Source organism: Cucurbita moschata, unplaced genomic scaffold, assembly GCF_002738365.1.
Source record: "Cucurbita moschata cultivar Rifu unplaced genomic scaffold, Cmos_1.0 Cmo_Scf00037, whole genome shotgun sequence".
Taxonomy (NCBI): domain Eukaryota; kingdom Viridiplantae; phylum Streptophyta; class Magnoliopsida; order Cucurbitales; family Cucurbitaceae; genus Cucurbita; species Cucurbita moschata.
Window position 1 is genome coordinate 344,351 of NW_019268553.1, and position 17,413 is coordinate 361,763.

General features: G+C 39.2%; 5 protein-coding genes across 7 annotated transcripts; 3 read left to right on the forward strand and 2 right to left on the reverse strand.

The window, feature by feature from the left end:
• Window positions 1–785: 785 nt before the first annotated feature.
• On the forward strand, window positions 786–5,222 carry LOC111431791 (chitinase domain-containing protein 1-like). 2 transcript variants are annotated; one of them, XM_023068498.1, is made up of 8 exons: window positions 786–1,132; window positions 1,344–1,417; window positions 1,594–1,674; window positions 2,153–2,237; window positions 2,584–2,681; window positions 2,959–3,046; window positions 3,616–3,973; window positions 4,468–4,554. In XM_023068498.1, exons 1-8 carry the CDS (start codon window positions 875–877, stop codon window positions 4,488–4,490), a joined length of 1,065 nt encoding a protein of 354 aa, XP_022924266.1. In that variant the 5' UTR covers window positions 786–874; the 3' UTR covers window positions 4,491–4,554. The 2 variants fall into 2 exon arrangements, with proteins under 2 accessions (XP_022924266.1, XP_022924265.1); XM_023068497.1 differs by having other exon boundaries at window positions 790–1,132; window positions 4,491–5,222.
• A 386-nt stretch (window positions 5,223–5,608) lies between these two features.
• On the forward strand, window positions 5,609–9,084 carry LOC111431789 (rhodanese-like domain-containing protein 4, chloroplastic). Its single transcript, XM_023068496.1, has 8 exons — window positions 5,609–6,393; window positions 6,947–7,049; window positions 7,132–7,212; window positions 7,309–7,389; window positions 7,468–7,542; window positions 7,807–7,887; window positions 7,956–8,204; window positions 8,801–9,084. Exons 1-8 carry the CDS (start codon window positions 5,747–5,749, stop codon window positions 8,846–8,848), a joined length of 1,365 nt encoding a protein of 454 aa, XP_022924264.1. The 5' UTR covers window positions 5,609–5,746; the 3' UTR covers window positions 8,849–9,084.
• A 1,066-nt stretch (window positions 9,085–10,150) lies between these two features.
• On the forward strand, window positions 10,151–11,743 carry LOC111431792 (probable WRKY transcription factor 41). Its single transcript, XM_023068499.1, has 3 exons — window positions 10,151–10,676; window positions 10,774–10,902; window positions 11,166–11,743. Exons 1-3 carry the CDS (start codon window positions 10,381–10,383, stop codon window positions 11,713–11,715), a joined length of 975 nt encoding a protein of 324 aa, XP_022924267.1. The 5' UTR covers window positions 10,151–10,380; the 3' UTR covers window positions 11,716–11,743.
• Window positions 11,744–12,589: 846 nt separating this feature from the next.
• On the reverse strand, window positions 12,590–14,163 carry LOC111431788 (hydroquinone glucosyltransferase-like). The gene has a single exon (XM_023068495.1). The coding sequence runs from the start codon at window positions 14,129–14,131 to the stop codon at window positions 12,704–12,706; it is 1,428 nt and encodes a 475-aa protein (XP_022924263.1). The 5' UTR covers window positions 14,132–14,163; the 3' UTR covers window positions 12,590–12,703.
• Window positions 14,164–14,199: 36 nt separating this feature from the next.
• LOC111431787 (hydroquinone glucosyltransferase-like) lies at window positions 14,200–17,061 on the reverse strand. Of its 2 annotated transcripts, none has more exons than XM_023068494.1 (2): window positions 16,998–17,061; window positions 14,200–15,782 (listed from the first exon to the last, which is right to left on the reverse strand). In XM_023068494.1, exon 2 carries the CDS (start codon window positions 15,766–15,768, stop codon window positions 14,326–14,328), a length of 1,443 nt encoding a protein of 480 aa, XP_022924262.1. In that variant the 5' UTR covers window positions 15,769–15,782; window positions 16,998–17,061; the 3' UTR covers window positions 14,200–14,325. The 2 variants fall into 2 exon arrangements, with proteins under 2 accessions (XP_022924262.1, XP_022924261.1); XM_023068493.1 differs by having other exon boundaries at window positions 14,200–15,788; window positions 16,998–17,056.
• Window positions 17,062–17,413: the final 352 nt, after the last annotated feature.

A 17,413-nucleotide genomic window follows, 5' to 3' on the forward strand; every position in this document is an offset into this window, starting at 1 on the left:
TGTGGTTTGATCTTTTGATGAGTTTCATTTGAGTATCAATTTTTGTGTTGAAGCTTCTGTTAAGTTCAAATTTTTCAATCCCTAATGGGTACTTGATCTATTCATAAAATGTTTTAGGAGGTTCGAGATGTTTTAGACCTAAAATTCAATTTTATATTGAACGAATGGGTTATTTTTTATAATATTTAAATATTAATCTCATGTGAGCTGAAAGTTCGACAATCATCCAGAGAAATTAAATATATCTAACAAGTTAACAGCTAAGCTATGAGCTGACATTTTGTTATTATAATTAATTATTTAGAGTAATTAATACAATTATTTAATCTACATATTCTATATTCGTAGGAATCAGATCCATTGACCTTTAGTGTAAAAATAATGAAAAAACTAGCACCACATAAAACATTTGTGAAGCCACAGAAATACGATTTATTTTTCCATATAATCTGAAATTCAAAGATATGAATCTTACAGTTTACCATTTTTTATACACAATTTTACCAAATTTATTGAAAAAAACTTTAAAATTTTAAAATTAGCTTTTACTCATCATTTTTTATAAGATTGTACTAAGTACTTAAACCTGGTAATTATGTTAATTAATTAATTAATTATATATATATATATATAGTTGGGAATAATATATTAGTACTTGTAACCCTTTTAATTTCTAGAAATTAGTTGTTATGTTAATTCTCATAAATAAATTATTTAAAAAAAGCTATGTTTTTTTTTTCCGGAAGTCGAGACGCATCATTGAATCTTATCCGTAGTTCACTGTATTTTTGTATAATTTTCCTTTCTTTAATTAGGTTCCCTCGGTCAACGTAACTGTCGCGCCACAGAAGCTCGTTGTGTTCGACGCGCCGTCATGGCCAAGAAGCGGGATCGCCAAGCCGTCTCGAATCGCCGGCAAAACCAAGCCGTCTCTTCTGATCAGCACCGCATCGTTGGTGATTCCTCCTCCGACCGGAGGCTCATCATCATTTTCGTTGTCTTCTTTGTCATTTCTCCCGCCATTGCCGTTCTCGTTTATCACAAATACACTTCAAGTGGTGACTTTTCTGGCGCATCTGTATACGAACGGGGCCTTATCAAGACTGATATCCGCTATCAAGAAATCTTAGCTGTATGTCTTTTTGAATCTTCAGCTACTATGAAAGTACTATAAAATGCTTTGGTCACTAGGATTTCCTAAATTTTGTGAACTTTCCAAAACCGGTCTATGCCTCATTGTCTCTTCGATGTGGCCACTAATATGACAAAGTATTAGCGCAGTTCGTTCAATTTGCTTCTGTAAGTAAGTTACTCAGTTGCTTAGGGTCTTCTGTTTGATGCAGGAGCACTCGAATGTCGCAGAAAATGTCTCTCGCCGTCATTATGATTATCCTGTACTTGCTTATATTACTCCCTGGTATCCACTTGGAAACTCTCTTGTGCCACTTTTAATCTCTTTGTCATTTTCTGATCGTCATGGGGGTCTACAATCTCTTAGCTATCTTCACATGTTTTTCTATGCGTGCATATTTAAAGAGTCTCTTAATCTATCAGCTTAAACCTTTAGCAAATTTCACATGGTAAATTGTGCAGGAACTCCAAGGGCTATGATATGGCAAAAAAGTTCAAATCCAAATTTACACATTTATCACCGGTGTGGTATGATTTGAAGAGGTACAGAAATTACGTCGATTTATTTTTCTCTTTTTATTGTGAGTTTTTTGGATGTGAAACGGACCTTTCATGAATAAAGAGAAGAAATACTAGAAATGGGGGATAAGAAAGGAAATAACCTGAGACCAAGGGAAAATATGGAACAATCTATTATTTGGTGAAATCAGAGAGGGAATTTACTTAAGTAGAGAACGAGCACCAACGTGAAAAATCAAGAACATTTGGATTGCAAACTATTCTACCTTTAAAAGCTTTCCATTCTTTTCAAGCTACGCCTCCACAAAATTGCAATAATGGAGCACATTCAACACACTTCTACTTACGTTTATCTCTTAGTGGTTTTCAGCTGAGTGTAATTACTACACAGAAACACATGATAGCGACATTCTTTGTTTAATTTTATTCCTGTAGTTTGCTTTCTACATTCTTTTTGTATTTCTTCCTTTTCCATGTTGCTAAGAGTTATGTTCTGGTACAGTCATGGTTCTCGCTTAGTGTTGGAAGGAAGGCACAATGCTGATCAAGGATGGATCTCAGAGCTAAGACTGACTGGAGATGCCCTGGTACAATGAAGGATGCATATTTATTATAGTTCATGTAGCACTAGAGGCAAGCAGATGGTGATATTAGTTCTAACAATATAACATAAAACATTCATTAGATGAAGTTTAATGAATCCTAGATTTATGTTTTGTGAGGAATTGTTGGGATTCTTTTGGATCAAAGAACGCATAGAGGATTTGTCTTTGGAAGGTTGTGAATTTCTGACAATTTGCAGGTCGTTCTGGGAGCATTGATTAATGGTCCACTTTGACTGTACCTCTTGTGCATGACTAGTAGTCTTAAATCATTATATTTGAGCTTGGACGGATGTTGGGCCATTTTATTCATTCATTAATTCTAAAGTAGGTATTGCCCAGAGTGGTTGTTGAAGCATCTCCTACGGATTTGCTTAGCAAGAAGAAGCTGAAGAACAAAGCTATCGATCTAATTGTAACAGAATGCAAGTAAGAGTACACTGGATGGTCTGCATGACCTTTGTATGTGATTTTGAATTTCTTATATATTAAAGAGGCAGATCCATGTTTTAGAGTCAGACTCTTAGATGCCGTTATAAATTTCAGAGTCAAGGTTTTTTTTTTTAATAAAATAATTAGATTACAACTCAACTTGATGTGTTGGATTGTTCTGGTGTAAGTTTTGTTCTTTTGTAATCAAAGATTTGATCTTGTTTAGTTTGCATGTTGCAGATAAGTCTCACAATCTTTGTTTTCTTTTGTCCAGGGAAATGGGTTATGATGGTATTGTGCTAGAATCCTGGTCTAGATGGGCTGCTTATGGGATATTGCGTGACCCAGATCTGAGGAATTTGGTAACCCAGTTTCTTCCTTCCCTGTTTTGGAGATGTTGTATACTACTTGCCGCCTAAGAAATGGAAAATGTATTCATTTAAAACGGACCTATATTGTTTCATATTTGTCAATATGGTTTTCTTGGTTCTGTCTTGTTCAGTAAATGCTTGTTCTTTTTGGCTTACCTGTGTCATTTTATCTTCTGGTTTTATTATATGTCGTTTCTTTCAAACGAAGTTAATTTAGTTTAGGGACATGGGGTTTGAGAATTTTTCCTTGATCTTTTTCCTTATATGCACCTTGTAATATGGCTTTCATGTTATCTAGTTGTTGAGGTTATCCAAGCCCGGAACGAAGAGTCGAGAGAATAAAGAAGAGAGACGATTAGAACTAGTTTGTTATTGTGGTCGGACTGCCTAGGCTTTCTATTACATAGATGGTGGTTATGATGGCCACCATTAGTCTTGTCAACTTTTCTTTATATTTTTAATGATGTCTACCTGGAGAGGAGGCCGTCAAAGTGCATGTGTAGGCGTCTTCAGTTCAGATATTAGATAACTGAGGGATCTGGTTTGATTCCCTATTACAGGCACTGCAATTTGTCAAGCAGCTTGGAAATGCCCTGCATTTAGAGGTTGAGAGCAGGAGATCTAAGCAACCGTTGCAACTTGTGTATGTCATTGGTCCACCGCGTACAGAGAACCTAGAAGAGCACGATTTTGGGCCAGAAGATATGCAGAGCCTTAATGGGGCTGTGGATGGTTTCTCACTTATGACCTATGATTACTCCGGTCCGCATAACCCAGGCCCCAATGCACCAGTGAATTGGATTCGTTCAACGTTACGGCTTGTACTTGGTATCAAGCGCAATAGCCCTGTTCAACACGAGGCTGGCAAGATATTTCTTGGAATCAACTTCTACGGCTATGATTTCAGCCTTTCTGGAGGTAGAAACCATTCTATCTTTTATATTCCTTTTAGTGAGTAACAGACTAACGTCGTGTAGTTATGGATCATTTTGTCCAATCGAAAAATTGGACAAAATGCGGTTGAATTTTTATTTCTAAGTTTCGATCAAAATCAGAATATATGTGCAATTCTACGTTCTGCCAGTACAGTAGCCATGGATTCTGACATTCATCCTCGATTATGAACTGCTTGTAATGGCAGTGAGCCTAGTTGGTTGTTCTTTGTTGTCTCTGTTCCCATTAGCAAATAAGGCAGTTCCCCTTCCTCACATTCTGAGAATTTTTTTTTTGTCAAATTGAATCGAGTATGAACGCGTAGATCTTCAACCTCTTTATCCTCTAGTAATTCTAGGAATGATCATTTTTTCACATTTATATATCCGAAGCCTAAATGAAATAAAATTTGACATCTGGAGATTGTCTTGTTTGTTAAGGAATTCCATAGCTCAAGAGTGCCCGTTTCTTAACAACAGTTGTATTTTGCTGGAATCAATAGGAGGTGGAGCCATCACTGGAAGAGATTATCTATCTTTGTTGGAGAAGTACAAACCTGTTCTGCAGTGGGAGGATATCAGTGCCGAACATTTCTTCTTATATGCTGATAACAATCAAAACAAGCACGCAGTTTTTTATCCATCACTGAAATCAGTGTTCACACGTCTTGAGGAAGCTCGATCCTTGGGTACTGGCATCTCCATATGGGAAATCGGGCAAGGTTTGGATTACTTTTTTGATCTTCTGTGAAAAGTCTCAGATTTGCAGCGTTTCTTAGCTGCTTTTGAGTGACCATCGTGAAGTTTTGTTCACTTTTCCACCTTTATGCTTCAATTCATTTATGGCTGATGCAAAACTATATCCATATTGGTTCTATATTCTTAAGGAGCTGAGTAGTGAGCCAATGTGTGTAAGCTAAGACAGGATCTTCATCGGATTCACCAGGGGGGGCCTGGGGTGTCCAGAATCTCCTCTACTACCCACCAGAAAAAGGGAAAATCATTGACTATGTTTGATGTAACAAACGATATCCATAATGTTGAGATGCTAGAATGGCTTCCAATGTCCTGGAACAAGTTGTTAGGAATAATTAATATTATCAATCGAAAGATTTTTTTTTTCTTTTAGAGTAAGAGTCTAATTCTATTTGCTACCATATTGTATTTTAGTGAGCTCAATTACGATCTTGATTAATATTTTTCGATAAATAACAAACATTTTATACTGTCGTCTAACTCCCATTTTCGTCTGTGAATATATTGAAGCCTGTTCTTAGAATTCCAGACAAACTTGACAATCTCCATCTTGTTCTTGTTACAACTCAAGTGTTCTAGTTGAATATTGTACTACAAAATTGTGTACTGTACGTGCATTGATTCTTCTTCCCATTCCCACTGTGTAATTTCATCGGCTTGTACTTCTGTACTGAAAGTTCTACAGAAGTTCCAAGGGGGTTTAGATCTAATCGCATCTTTCCACTCTTAACTTTCAGCCACACAAACACATCTCTCCAAAAACAATCATCCTTGCCACATGTCATCTTGTTATTGGTTGCAGATCTTCTCTCATTCCACCTCAGCACTCTGTTGAAGAAAAACAAGAGTCCCAATTGCAACACAACTCTCTCAACCTAAGCCTTGTCATCCCTTTTCACACCTTGCCCTCCATTCAATCATATCCCCACCAAAATATGCCAAATTGGCATAAACCCTTCACTTGTTATGCTTGTTGAATCCATCTCATCAGAACAAAATTGGTATGGAGGCCCTCAATGCAGCAAGTTTGAGCCCCTTGGCTGTTCTTTCCGACAGAAAAAGAGAACCCAGAAAACTCTCCCCAATCCCATCTCCTTCCTCCTTCAAGTCGCCAAATTCTGCTAGTTCCAGCACAAATTTACCAGTTCCACAAGGAATTTGTTCATCAAGAAGCTTACAAGGAAGCCTAGTGCTGTTATCTTCAGTGCTTAATGCTGGTGTTGCCGGAGCTCTTACATACGAGGAGGCTCTCCAACAATCTGTGAGCACTTCGTCATCTGGGGACTTCGATTTAAATGGGGTTCTTGATGGAATTATAAATTTTGGGACAGAGAATCCTGGAATCGTTGTTGGTGGTGCTGTCATTTTGGCCCTCCCTTTGTTCTTCTCTCTTTTTCCCCGAAAATCTAAGCCATGGGGTGTTGAGTCCGCTAGAAATGCTTATGCAAAATTGGGTGAGGATGCCTATGCTCAGCTACTTGATATTAGATCACCGGTTGAACTAAGGAAGGTGGGCGGCCCTGATGTTCGGGGTTTGGGCAAAAAGCCTGTGTCCATCACTTACAACGGTGAAGATAAGCCAGGTTTCTTGAAGAAGCTTGGTTTGAAGTTCAAGGAGCCTCAGAATACCACATTGTTCATTTTAGACAAGTAAGCCTTTGCAGAACTCTTTACGTAGGTGCTCATCTTTGTTAACTTAGTTTAGACTTAAAACCTGGCTAATGAGCAATTCTACCTATTACCCTGTTCGGTGTTTTGTTAGAGTTAACTATATAAACAACCAATCGTGTCTTTCCTTTTGATGGCCCTTGATTGAAAGACAGTGACAGGTCTAATTGATACCCTCAAGCTATATCACTAACTTGAAGATAAGAATTGTTCTTTTAGTTCACAAATCAATCAGTATGCCTTTACCCGAACTGATAGCGAAAACAAGAATGTATATCAATGAACTACTTTTAGCAAATGGAAGAATCTTTTGTGGTCTATGGAAAATTGAAACCTTCTGTTAGTCTAGAATCATAGTTACTGTGAGATTCCACGTCGGTTGAAGAGGGGAACAATTTCTTATAAAGGTGTAGAAATCTCTCTCTAGCAGACGCGTTTAAAAACTGTGAAGTTGACAATGATACGTAACGAGCTAAAGCGGACAATATTTGTTAGCGGTGGGCTTGAGCTGTTATGGTGTTTTTTTGGAAGACAGATATGATGGCAATTCCGAACTCGTAGCCGAGTTGGTAACTGTCAATGGATTCAAAGCTGCTTTTGCTATTAAAGATGGTGCAGAAGGACCTCGTGGATGGACGGTTATCACCCTTCTTCTTTGTCTCTAAGTATTTCTTTTGGTATATTTTAGGAGGTTCTCACTTGGATCTGTGTCTTGCGCAGAATAGTGATCTTCCTTGGATAACACCGAAGTCATCTTTCAGCCTTAGCAGTCTAACAGATGCCATTGCCGGTGCATTTGGTGTATGCATTTCTATTCCAATTCGTTTACTTAAAACTTTGCATTGGCCAAAGATGATTGGATTTTCTCTAAGATTATTGATTAAAATTCACGTGTAGGAGGATTCTGAAGGTCTGCCTGCTGTTGCTACTGCTGTTGCTGCAGCAGTTACTGGAGCAGGTGTATTGGCTTTTGCGGAGGTTAGCTCATATCCTTTGCCTATGAAACTATATCAAGAGAACCAATAATAATAAGTCTTAGATTATCTTCTTCAACAGATGGAAACTGTTCTCCAACTTCTGGGTTCAGCTGCAATCATTCAGTTTGTGAGCAAGAAACTCCTATCCGCTGAGGTGAGTTGGATATACGTAACTTAATGCTGTGTTCACCATCATCCTAGAGTTGTTCGACATTCGACATTAAAATTCCCCATCGAACACATCATTCGATACACCATTATCATGTTCACTTAATTTTTTCAGATCATCTACTTTTAGTACCGACGTCTCGTGGGAAGTTGTTCTTTTATTCGGATTTTTGACGATAATATATCGTTCTACCTAACCGCTCTGCTTTTGGTTACTGAAGTATGCTTGACCTCAATCCATTGGTAATAGGATCGGAAGAAAACTTTTCAAGAAGTTGATGAGTTCTTAAACACCAAGGTTGCCCCACAAGATCTTGTCGACGACTTGAAGGTACTTGATACATTCTGTTGAATTTACTATCACATAATCCCATAATCTCAACCATCTATGAATGTCAGGACATTGGAAAGGCTCTATTACCATTGCCTGCTACAGGCAAGTCACTGCCTGCAGCAGAAGAGGCAGCTGTGGAGGCTGCAACATCCAGTGACACTCTACAGACAGCAGAGGCTGCCCCTGTCTTGACTTCTGAACCAAAAGCAGAAGCTGTTGCGGAGCCTGCTCCCGAGTTAACTTCGGTTGCCAAACAAGAAGTAAAGGCAGAATCGTTGCCCAAAATCTCGAGGCCGCTTTCTCCATATCCTTATGTAATTATCACGTCCATGAGTATTTCTTTTCTTTGCCTTTTTGTTCCCAAGCTTCTAGTTGTAGATTGCATCTCACAAAAGTGGAGAACTTGTCAACTGCCTAAAACAGCTTGTGTGATATCCCACATCTGTCGAGGAGTAAAACGAAACACCCTTGTAAGGGTGTAGAAACTTTTCCCTAGCAGACGCATTTTAAAAACTTGAGGGGTAACCCGAAAAGAAAAGTCCAAAGAGGACAATATCTACTAGCGGTGGGCTTGGGCCGTTACAGCTTGGTTCCAACAGGACATCTTTTATAGTTCGCCTTTAGCACTTAGCAGTATCTCAAGCCATGTTTTCTAATACTCATACTCGAAACTAGATAATCTTTCTGATATCAAATATCATGGTTCTAGTCTAAGACCAAAATGGGTGCGCTTTAGAACTCAAAGATACAGTTATCATAGGCCAAAATGGGTGGTTTAATACTCGACTCTGGGCAGTAGGCACAATATCCCCAACTTGGAGCAGTCATTTTATCAAGTTGTTTTCTGTCTGTTAATGACATTCATGATACATACTATCTCTAAATCTCCATGTTTTGTCCCTGGTTGCAGTATCCAGATTTCAGGCCTCCGACGTCTCCTACGCCATCGCAGCCGTAACGACGGAGTAATTTAGCTGGGAATCCCAGAGTCTACATTAGTGAGGTATGGTGGGTGAGCTTGTCATATGTTTTAGTGTTGAAAGAAGGCATGGATGACAGAGTAGGTCGTTGCTCTTAGTCTCCAACAAAAAAGTATGCTGCTTTTGTGATTTTCATATTACAAGTCAATGAAATTGTAGTTATTTGCAACTTTGACCTCAAACTCTTCAAATGAAGATTGGATTAAGCTCCAAATTCAAAAACTCAGTACTCTTTCACCTTCACTAAAGAAAACAGAGTGGGGAACAGGTATGAATCAACTGGAAATTGCATAAGTAGTTCTAAGAATCATGGTTTCTGCCCAACTTTGAGAGGGGCCATGATGTTTACTTTTCAAGTTATGAATCTTTCAAAACAACTGGAACCATTCTTACTCTTTTGGTTTGAGAGTCTGGTTGTTCAGCATATCTGCTTGAGTTGGAAGTCTTCTTCTTTGAGTATTATGATGATTTATTCATTGGTCAAAGTTTTGAAAAGAAAGATAAGGAGCAAATTTGAAGATGGAATTCAAATTTTTGACCAAATGGAATTGGAATTTGAAATCAAAACAATATAAAATTAATAGGAGGTCACCCCACATGACCCACATTTAGCTCCGAAGTTTTAAGATCACTCTCGTTTAGATATAATCTTGATTCATTCATGTATCTTTCTTTTACTCGAGCATTACACGAAATCTCCTACTACATCCATAACGTCAACACCTCAGGCTAAACGTACACGTGAAGACTCATTCGACGTTATACCATTTTCCTTTAAACACTCTTTACATACTTGTGTTATCATTTGTGGGACTGCTGCATGCTACGTTTTTGTCTCGGTTCAAGCATGAAATGGCATCATCTTCTTAAGAGTGATAAGTAATGAAAGAGGGTTCAAAGTCAAAGGAAACCGCGTCAAAGAAAACTTGGATGTTTTTGTTTTCTTTTAAGAGAAAGTCCGATGCGTTTTGAATATGATTCAGAGTTGAAGATCAAAGGCCCACATGATGTGTCGACGTAACCAAAGGGTTCATATCTGACTTCACCACACGACGTCACTGCCTATGGAAGCTCTTTCCGCGTTGTCCCTTCCACATTGGCTATGCTTACAGAACCCACATCAAATTACTGCACCCGATGGCTTTTGAAATGGTCAGCCATTCCCACTTTTTCCCAACTTTTTGCCTTTTATTTAGTATTTATTTCTTTCACAGCCCTTCTTACACGTCTTGGCTCTCTCTCTTCGGTGTTTGACATCTTTATATCCCCCTTCGCTTCCAACCCAACTTCCATACCTCTTCAATTCTCTCAAAGTTTGGAGCTTTTCCCTCTTTCCTCTTTTGGGTTCACAGTAATTGGGATTTGGGAGTGACCCATTTGAGTGAAACAGTTTTCTTCTTTCTGGGTTTCGCCAAATTTTGAATCTTTGAATGACCATATTCTTCTTAGATTCTATCAACTACTGTGTGTGCCGCCGCCGCCGCCATTTCTTCTTTGGGAATTTGTAATAATGGAAATGGAACACAAGAGTTTGATCACCGAGTTGACTCAGGGGAAGGAGCTGGCCCTTCAACTCAGAACCCATCTCCACCCTTCTTCTTCCTCTTCCCCAGCAGAACCATGCTTCTTCTTGACTGAAATGATTCACTCTTCTTTCGAGAAAGCACTGTTGCTTCTGAAATTCAACTCTTCTAGTTCAATAATGCCAGATCCGACAACCCATAAAATTGCTTCGGTGGAAGAAGAAGGAGAAGGAGAACCCCGCAAGAACAAGAGGAAGAACAGTAGAGATGTGTTGAAGAGGAGGTAAATAAAATTTTGAGTTCCAACTTTTTGTTCTTTGTTCTTTGTTCTTTGTTATTTGTTATTTGGATTTGGAGATAAATCCTTTTTATCTTTACAGAAAATTACTGCCTAAATGGACAGAGGAAATTAAGATTTGCAGAGGAACTGCCCCTGAAGGTCCTCTCAACGATGGTTATAGTTGGAGAAAGTATGGCCAAAAAGATATCCATGGTGCTAATTTCCCAAGGTAAATAATAATAAATAAATCTTGGGTTAATTTTTGGCATTAATGGGTATTTAGGGTTCATTTGATTAATAACAACTTGGGATTTAGTTGCGGATTAGCATTATTTCCACATGTTTGAAGAATAGTCAACCAACTTAATTGGGTGAAGAAAGAAAAGTCAACCAACCCAATTGGGTGATGCAAGTGGAGAACATGTTGATATTATAAATATGAATAAAATGGTTTCATTTATGTAATTTTTTGGGTAATTTTGAAATGTGCAGATGTTACTACAGATGTAGTCATAGACATGAACGAGGATGTTTGGCGACAAAACAAGTTCAAAGATCCGACAATGATCCAAACATTTTCGACGTAACCTACAGAGGACGACACACATGTAACCAATCCACTAATAATTTGGGGTTGGTTTCTGGTTCACCTCAAAATGAAATCTCTGGAGATCAAGGAACCGGTCAGAATCAGCAGCGGAACCCGAATTCCGAAATTTTGTTCAATTTCGGTGTTAAATCGGAGGATTTTGACGATGTTTTTCCGCCCATTTCCTTTCTCTCCTCCCCCATGATGGACCTGCCTTTTTTTGCCGACGGCGGCTTGTCTGCAGCGCCAGTTTCATCAGCCACGTCGGAGGAGACGGCCTGGGACTGGAGCGGCTACCACGGCGGAGGGATTCAGATGGTTCAATCGTCGGAGCAATCGGACATGATTTCCGCGACTACTTCAGTGACCAATTCGCCGATTTGTAACGAGGATTGGGATTTCGATTTTGACCAGAATTTCCCCTTTGACTCTCTAGATTTCATCTCTTCATGAAGTTTTTTTTTAATTTTTTTTTTATACCTTTTTACTAATTTTTCTTCCTTTTCAATATTATTATTATTATTTTCTCCGTGTAACGATAACTTTGGGGTTAATTTGTGTATTTTAAATTTTGTTTTGTTCTTTATGTTTGTAATGTTTTAGTGGTGAATTTTTTTTATAGAAATGTAATGTAATGATTTCATTAAGTTATTGAATATGGGCCTTTGGAGAAGTGGAGAAGAGGAGAAGAAGAAGAATATGAGCTTTTAGCCCAAACCAAATCACTGCCATGAGTTTGACCCACATCGAATATATCATGATGGGTGGAGGCATAAGCGAGTTGGGCACGTTGAGGATTGTTGGGAGAGAAGTCCCACATCCGCTAATTAAGGGGTTAATCATAAGATTATAAGTAATAAATACATCTTCATTGATACGAGGCACTTTGAGAAACCAAAAGCAAAGCCACGAGAGTCATGCATCTCCATAGAACCTTCAAATGTCAAACAAAGAAGTTTGAGCCTTGAAAGTGTAGTCAAAAGTGACTCACCTTTGTTTGAGGGTGTTAGAGAAGGAGTCAATTCTATTATGTACTTTATTTGTTGGGGGTAGAAGTCCCACGTCTAATAAAATGATTCTAATAAAATGATTCTAAAGAAAGCCAGGCTTGAATGATGGAAATGAGGTGAGGCTATAGAAGTAATTGTGATTGGAGAGTTGAGTGAGGTGCTTGTCACGTCGTTTGCAACTAATAAAATGGCATCACATTCTAGGAAGAAAGGAGGGGTGGCCCAACTGATGTGCTCTCAAATTTTGTCCATATTATTTCTCACCATATCTTCTTCCAACCACTCCCCAATTGCCCTACTTTCCAAGACGCAACGAATTTTAATTTAAACCATAATGTTCATTATTTAGTGAAAACAAACATGACATTTACATTACAAACTTACGGATTTAAACGGTAATCTTATTTTGAGGAAACCAGTTCCAAAGATCTCTATCCCGAAACGTTGCTGCTCCTCCATTTCTGAACTACTTCCAGGAGCGTTCTTGAAGAAGACCCCCCGTCTCCAATGGCCCTTTCCCCTGCAACTCTCAACTCCTCCATTTTTGCACGCACTTTCTTCCCCTCTTCGCCTTCAAACAGACACTTCACGACCTTTGCTATCTCTTCCTTCTCAATAATCCCACTTTCCTCGTTCATCTTCGGCCTCAGCGCCGCCTTAATCTCTTCTGTTAAAATGATGGCGTTCACTCTCTGTTCTGCATACAGTGGCCAAGCAATCAGAGGAACCCCACTAACCAAGCTCTCCAATGTCGAATTCCACCCGCAGTGGCTCAGGAACCCCCCGGTCGAACCATGCTTCAGTATCTGTGCCTGCGGAGCCCACGACGGCACCATTAATCCCCTTCCCCTGTTTCTCTCCACGAACCCCTCCGGCAAGTACCTCAATGGATCATCCTGGCTATGGACACTGAAAAATGATGCACTCGCTTCCTTATCGCTCGGACTTCTAACAACCCATATGAATTTTTGCCCACTCATTTCCAATCCCAAAGCCAATTCGTTCAGTTGAACACTCGACAGAGTTCCCCCACTTCCAAACGACACGAATAGAACTGACCCATGTGGTTGTTCATCCAGCCAATTCAAACATTCAACCCCTTCCTCACTCCCACTTGAATCAACTTTCACCAATGGACCAACTGGGTAAATTGGGGGGTTGCCGGATCCGCTCAATTGCAGAGCATTTATGGCACTGGGCTCCAATTCCAGAAAGCTGTTGAGGAAAATCCCCTCTGCTAACACAAACCTCTTCATGGTGTCGAGAAAAAACTTGTAGGAATCATTTTCCCTGTCTAGAAACGGATCTGGCAATTCCTTCCCTGGAATTGGGGTGCACCCCGGAAGTCTAATAGGTTCGGTGAGGTCTCTGTACTCGCCGGTGACCGACTCATCCAACTTCGGCATGTGGAGAATAAGCGAGAGAGTCGTGGCGGCGCAAGGAAAGTAAATGTAAGGCGAGACGCTGAATTCCTTAGCGACATCGAAGGCCACAGTGCCGAATTGGTCGACAACGAGGGCGACAAGGTTGCGTTGGGCCACGATGGATTTGAAGAGGTCGCGAAGAGAGGGAAGAGAGCGACTAACGGCAAGGACGATGATGGTTTCGGCTTTGGTGTTGCTTGGAAGGTCATTCAATGGAGCAGGCGGGAGGAAGATGTGGTCGATAGCGGAGGGTAGGGAATTGAGTACGGAGATTTGAGCTTTGGAAGGAGCGTCGCCGGAAGGGACGGCGAAAGTGACAGTGAAACGGTGCAGTAAGACGAGCCGTTTGGCAAATTCGATGAGTGGGATAAGATGACCCATTCCCGGACTTGGCATCATTAGAACGTGGGGCGTTTGAGATTGAGCTTCTTCCATGGCGGTGAATGGCTCTGCTCTGGTGGGTGCTGTGGGTCGGACAGCCACACTCTCTCATAAACAAATGAACTAAAATTCCAACACCCCCTTTTATTTATATAAAAATATAAATAACTTTTTAATTTAAAATAACATATAATTTTATTTATTTTATTTTATTTTATCATTAAAAGAGTGAGAAAATATGGAAATGATTAAAGAGTTGGTTGTGCTTTCCACTTGAGAAGCGCTTGGCGCAGGGCTTTTGTTGAAGACCCATCTTCACCGACGGCTCTTATGGCGGCGTCTTGCAATTGCTTCATTTTAGCACTCACTTTTTTCCCCTCTTCACCTTTGAAAAGCGACTTCACCACTTTAGCAATCTCTTCCTTCTCCACAAACCCATTTTCCTCATTCGCCTTCGGCCTCAGCGCCACCTTGATCTCCTCTGTTAGCGTCACAGCGTTCATTCTCTGTTCTGCGTAAAGCGGCCAAGCAATCAGAGGAACCCCATTTACTACGCTCTCCAACACCGAATTGTTCCCGCAATGGCTCAAAAACCCGCCGGTGGAGCGGTGCTTCAGGATTCGAGTTTGCGGCGCCCATGATGGCACCAACAGCCCCCTCCCTTTCACTCTCTCCACGAACCCCTCCGGCAGATAACTCAATGGATCGTTTCGTGAATGCACGCTGAAATAGGATGCATTTGCTAACTCGTCGTTGGGACTTCTGACAATCCATACGAATCTTTCCCCACTCATTTCCAATCCCATCGCCAACTCCACGGTTTGTTTGCTGGATAGAGTCCCCCCACTCCCAAACGACACGTACAGAACAGACCCATGTGGTTGTTTATCCAACCAATTCAAACATTCGGCACCTTCACCACTGCCATTTTCATCCATTTTCACCACTGGACCAATGGGGTAAATCGGGGGTTCTGCCAATTTCAGAGCACTAATGGCACCCGGCTCAAACTCCGGGAAGCTATTGACAAAAATCCCATCCGCGAATCGAAATCTTTTTGCATTTTGGAGAAATAATTTATAGGCTTGGTTTTGCCTATCTTGAGTCGGCTCGAATAGATCTCTCCCATGAATCGGAGTGCATCCTGGAATTCGAATCAGATCGGGATGGTCTCTGTACTCTCCAGTGACCATTTCGTCGAGCTCCGCTAAGCAGAGATTGGCGGAGAGAGCCATGGCAGTAGAGGGGAAAAAAATACAAGAGGAGAGGTTAAATTCCTTACCCACATCGAGGGCGTCGATGCAAAAATGGTCGACAACCAAGGCAACGAGGTTAGTTCGAGTATCGGCCACCATGGATTTCAAGAGATCTCGAAGAGAAGGAACAGAGCGAGCGACGGTGAGGGTAATGATGGTTTCCATTCTCGAATCGAGGGGAAGATCGTTGAGGGAAACGGGTGGGAGAAAGACGTGGCGGATCTGGGGAGGGAGGGAACAGAGGACGGAAATTTGGGCGGTGGTAGGAGGGCCATCGGAAGGGATGGCGAAGGTGATAGTGAAATGGTGGTTGAAGGTGAGGAGGCGTTTGGCGAACTCAAGGAGAGGGATTAAATGGCCCATACCTGGACTTGGAAGCATCACTATGTGGACTGATGGAGATTGAGCTCCGCCGTCTGTCTGGGAAACTTCCATGGCTGTGGCTGTGGCTGTGGCTGTGAAACAAAGAGGCGCGGAGGAGGGATTGAGATTAGGTTGCCGGATTAGCACAGAAAAATGGCCAATATAAAGACATGAATTGGCAGCATATCAAGCCTGTGTTCCTCAAGATAACTTATTAAAATCTGTCATCCCTACAAAAACTTTATTAAGAATGACGATTTTCCTTTTTTCTGTTTTTTTAAAACATTTGGTAGGTGATAAATTTGACTCCTCCTTAATTTTTTTTCTTAAATGGAACTGACCACAATCTTAAATTAAAAATCTCAATAAATTTAAGTGGATGAAATTTAGTAATTTTTTGAATTATACTAACGTTTTTTTTTTCAAAAAAAAAAAAAAAATTATTAATTTGATATGGTAAAAAACCTTTATTTATATCCAAATAAAAAACAAAAGCAAATCCAAACATATTTGTACACTATGTCTATTTGAACATAATATTTTTACCAAAATGTCAAATTTTCAAAAATTTTATTGAACTCATAAATAAATACTCAGTTGTTTTTTTCTTTCTTAAAGATGGAACATTGGAGAGAGGCCAAGTGTCCTTTATTTATCAATAAGATTTAAAAAGTATAAGATAAGATGCAAAGTATGTATGATTCTCCACAAAACTTATAGAGTAAAGAAAACAAAGAATACTTCTTTGGCAAGGGAATAAGCAATGATAACAACGATAAAGATGGGCTCCAGATACTTGGTCCGTGAAAATTTGACAAGACATAATTTAGATCATTCCTTTATTGAGATTTGAATGTAAATCATTATTTTGAAGAATAAGTTCTTAAGTTTTTTTTTTAATATTTTTCTTAAAATGTATTTTTATAATGTAGTTATGATATTTCTTTATTAAATAAAAAACTTGAAGATATAATAAACCTGTTCAAAGCTAATAAAAAGTTATAAAAATATATATATATATACTAAATGACATATTATAATATCAATAATTTTTTATAAAAATAATAAAAAAAAAACTAAAACTATAAAATTAAATCATAGTTGTTAGGTTGAGTTAATAATAGGTTAAACTTTTAGAAACTATTTATTTAAGGTAGAGAATAACCTCTTTAAAGATATTTATTAATAGGCAAAATGAATGGAACACAAGCTACTTAGTAGGTTGGAAAAAGTATCCATAAATAACACCAAAGGATAAAAAGCAAAATAAATGAGTAATCAATTATTGTATTCATTGATACCTCACATGTAAGGGAGGGAGGCTCATCGTGTCGCCAAGACCTTACAAATGTCGCTAAAATGAAGATGTCTTTTCTATAGCTCGTTCAATACTTTAACCTATTTATAGCTATTAAGGCTCTCATGGTTTATAATTTCTCCGATGTGGGAACCTCCTCTCTCCTTCACTCCGCACCTCACGCCATCTCTCTCTCCCACTTTTTTTTTTTTTCTCTCTCTTTATTATATATATAATATGTTTTTTTCTCTCCACCACTCTTTATTTTATTATTACCATTGTAAGTTCATCGATTCCTTTTAATTAAATTATACTTAAATTCATTATTATAAATAATAACTTTATATCATTTTATAATAATATTTCCCTCACGCATAATGCTATAATTTTTAATTCTTTTTTCTGTTTCTGTAAAATAAT

Coding starts and splice junctions, on each gene's coding strand:
- LOC111431791 (XM_023068497.1), top strand. CDS start 875: ATGGCCAAGAAGCGGGATCGCCAAGCCGTCTCGAATCGCCGGCAAAAC. Junction 1,418..1,593: donor CTTGCTTATATTACTCCCTG/GTATCCACTTGG, acceptor TAAATTGTGCAG/GAACTCCAAGGGCTATGATA. Junction 3,047..3,615: donor ACCCAGATCTGAGGAATTTG/GTAACCCAGTTT, acceptor TCCCTATTACAG/GCACTGCAATTTGTCAAGCA.
- LOC111431789 (XM_023068496.1), top strand. CDS start 5,747: ATGGAGGCCCTCAATGCAGCAAGTTTGAGCCCCTTGGCTGTTCTTTCC. Junction 6,394..6,946: donor ACATTGTTCATTTTAGACAA/GTAAGCCTTTGC, acceptor TTTGGAAGACAG/ATATGATGGCAATTCCGAAC. Junction 8,205..8,800: donor CGCTTTCTCCATATCCTTAT/GTAATTATCACG, acceptor CCCTGGTTGCAG/TATCCAGATTTCAGGCCTCC.
- LOC111431792 (XM_023068499.1), top strand. CDS start 10,381: ATGGAAATGGAACACAAGAGTTTGATCACCGAGTTGACTCAGGGGAAG. Junction 10,677..10,773: donor AGAGATGTGTTGAAGAGGAG/GTAAATAAAATT, acceptor TTATCTTTACAG/AAAATTACTGCCTAAATGGA. Junction 10,903..11,165: donor CATGGTGCTAATTTCCCAAG/GTAAATAATAAT, acceptor TGAAATGTGCAG/ATGTTACTACAGATGTAGTC.
- LOC111431788 (XM_023068495.1), bottom strand. CDS start 14,131: ATGGAAGAAGCTCAATCTCAAACGCCCCACGTTCTAATGATGCCAAGT.
- LOC111431787 (XM_023068494.1), bottom strand. CDS start 15,768: ATGGAAGTTTCCCAGACAGACGGCGGAGCTCAATCTCCATCAGTCCAC.